Source organism: Myotis brandtii, unplaced genomic scaffold (assembly GCF_000412655.1).
Source record: "Myotis brandtii unplaced genomic scaffold, ASM41265v1 scaffold434, whole genome shotgun sequence".
NCBI lineage: Eukaryota > Metazoa > Chordata > Mammalia > Chiroptera > Vespertilionidae > Myotis > Myotis brandtii.
The window spans coordinates 2,127,251-2,129,649 of NW_005366599.1; the positions used below are offsets into that span (position 1 = coordinate 2,127,251).

Sequence of the window (2,399 nt, forward strand, 5' to 3'; positions counted from 1 at the left end):
GCTGGCCCGGAAGCGGGGGGGAGAGACCTAGACAACGCCCCCTCCCTGCTGGGACTGCCCCAGCGCCCCTTCTTTTCCTACTGCTCTTCCTGCAGCCCCTCCCCTCGGGGAAGGCTCTGCCGCGCAGGCCTGGGCTGTGTGACCTGGGGCAAGTCTCCGTCCCTCTCTGGGCCTGCCTCCCATCCGGTGGGGAGGCCGCAGGGTCTGGTGGCGGCTGCCTCCGGTGATCCGGAGCTAGAGGGGAGCTCTGACAAACAGAACTGACTTCAAGGAGGCAGAGCTGCGGCCCCCTGCCGCCCCCCCCCCTCGGTCCTGAGTCTCTCCTAGCCCCCTTCTCGGGGTCTCCCAAGCGAGCTCCAGCCCTGAGCCCTGCCCAGGGCAGCACAGACTCTCCCCAGCCTGCGAGGCCTGGCTATGGGGACAAGGCCAGTGACCCCGCATGCCTGTCCCTGCTGGTGACTCTTGGGCATCCTTTTGTAAGAGCTAGACGGTGGCGTTCTCTTCTGTAGTGTGGGGCAGTCTCCTGCTCACCGGGCTGCTGGGAGGCCGGAGGCGGGCCCAGCCCAGCCTCACAGGGCAGGGACCATCAGGGCGCCTCCCAAAGCTTCCTCTCCCTGACTAGGATTCAAGGGCACAGGAGGGTCCCCTGTATTGCCTGGGGTTCCTAGGGAGCCCCAGACCCTGCAGACGCCAGCTCAAGGTCAGTTCCCCATCTGCAACCTGGAGCAGGCCTGCGGCTAGGAGGAGAGGGTAGACCTATTCCAGCCCAGTGCCAGGACGGAGGCCCTTGCTAGGGGACCAGGGCTGGGGCCCCAGCAAAGCTGGCCACGGATCAGACCACCCTTGTGGGCCCAGGGCAGCCCGAGTCAGGGTCCAATGGGCTTCAAAGTTCTCCTCCCCTCACCCCTCCTCTGCACATCTCCCTTCCGGGCTCCTGCCCGCCCCTCCTGCACCTCTCTCGCTGTCCCTGCTCTCCCAGCCTCATCCCAGCCCCTCCCTCTTCTAACTCCACTGTCACTTCTCTCCTCTCGGTCTCTAGAAGTGAGAGTCCTGAGGCACAGGAAGAGTGAGTAGCTGCGTTCACGCTCGCTCCCGCTAAGGCGCGGGGTTGGGGGACAAAGCAAACGCTCAGGGAAAGCAAGGCCCCAGGGACGAGGGACTTGAAGAACGGGCAGAGTGAGGGTCCTCAATGCCACAGGCGGGGCCTCTGCCCTCCACCTGCCCCCTTCCCCCCACCTCGCCCACATACAAATTCTTGGCCTGGCTGATGGGGCTGGCCCCATACCTTTCCCTTTTACCTCCTGCCCACACTGTGCTCTGGGACCCACCGCCGAGGGAAGCCAGGAGCTGCTGGCCTGTCCCCCTCACCCAGCCCAGACCCCATCCTTGGGCTCTGAAGTCAGCCCTCCCCAACCCCAGTCACCTCCGCTGGCCTTGTGGAACATGCAAACTCCCGCAGGGCATTTGCATGCTCCCCGCCTGGCCCTCCTTCCGGGCGGCACACTCCGTGTCCTAGGGAAGGGCTCCGCTGTCCCGGGTCCCCAGAGCTGAGAGAGCTGAGAAGCGCTTTGCCATAAGTGTGCTCCGGGCTTGCACCCAGTGTGTCTGCACGCGTCTGTCTGTGGGTTTGGGGGCGGGGCTGGCTGGGCTGTGGTATCCAGGGTTCCTAGTCCGAATGGCCAGAGAGGCTCAGGCGACTCAGTCCAAGGGTCACTGGGCTTTGCTGATGCAGAGAGGGCCGGAGGCAGACTCCACCCTGGCCAGTGGAGCCAGGGAACCGGGGGGACAAAGGTCGGGGGGCTGGTCCCAGGTAGTGTTTGGGAACTAAGCAGTCAATGCCCGGGTGGAGACGTTCACTCAAGTCCCCAGAGCCAGCCCACGAGCCATCATGGACTCCCAGGGGCCTCCAGGTGGGGGCCCCACACCCCAGCGTGAGTAGGGCTGGGAGAAGGGTGGGGGTGCAGGACTTCCAGCGAAGAATCCGGCTCTGGGATCCCGAGAGCTGAGCCACCCGCCAGGCTTGGGATCTGGAATGCTGCCCTCTGGGCCCGAGGGGAGGCTCCGGTCGATCGCCTCCTGACTTGGGGAGGGGACAGCAGAAGGGCAGGTCCCCACCGGCCCCCACCCCACCCCTTGCCAGCGCCTCCTCTCCTGCCTCCCCCAGGCACCAAGTCTTTCAACATGATGACCCCGACCGGTGACAACGCGGAGCTGCTGGCTGAGATCAAGGCTGGCAAGAGTCTGAAGCCCACGCCTCAGAGCAAGGGTCTGACCACCGTGTTCTCCGGCAGCGGGCAGCTGGCTTCCCAGGTAGGTCGGTGGTCCGAAGGGGCCCCGTGCTGGCTCCCCGCACCCGGCTCCCCGCGCCCCTGCCGGTGCTCAGCCCCACCACTTCTCCC

The 2,399-nt window shown here is 65.9% G+C and overlaps 1 protein-coding gene across 1 annotated transcript in view; it reads left to right on the plus strand.

Moving 5' to 3' along the window:
* Positions 1 to 2,399, plus strand: part of ESPN (espin) — a 23,577-nt gene that overhangs the window by 16,298 nt on the left and 4,880 nt on the right. The window contains exon 7 of the mRNA XM_014546197.1: positions 2,165 to 2,310. Coding sequence (XP_014401683.1) covers positions 2,165 to 2,310 — 146 coding nt within the window. The remainder of the gene's footprint in view (positions 1 to 2,164; positions 2,311 to 2,399) is intronic.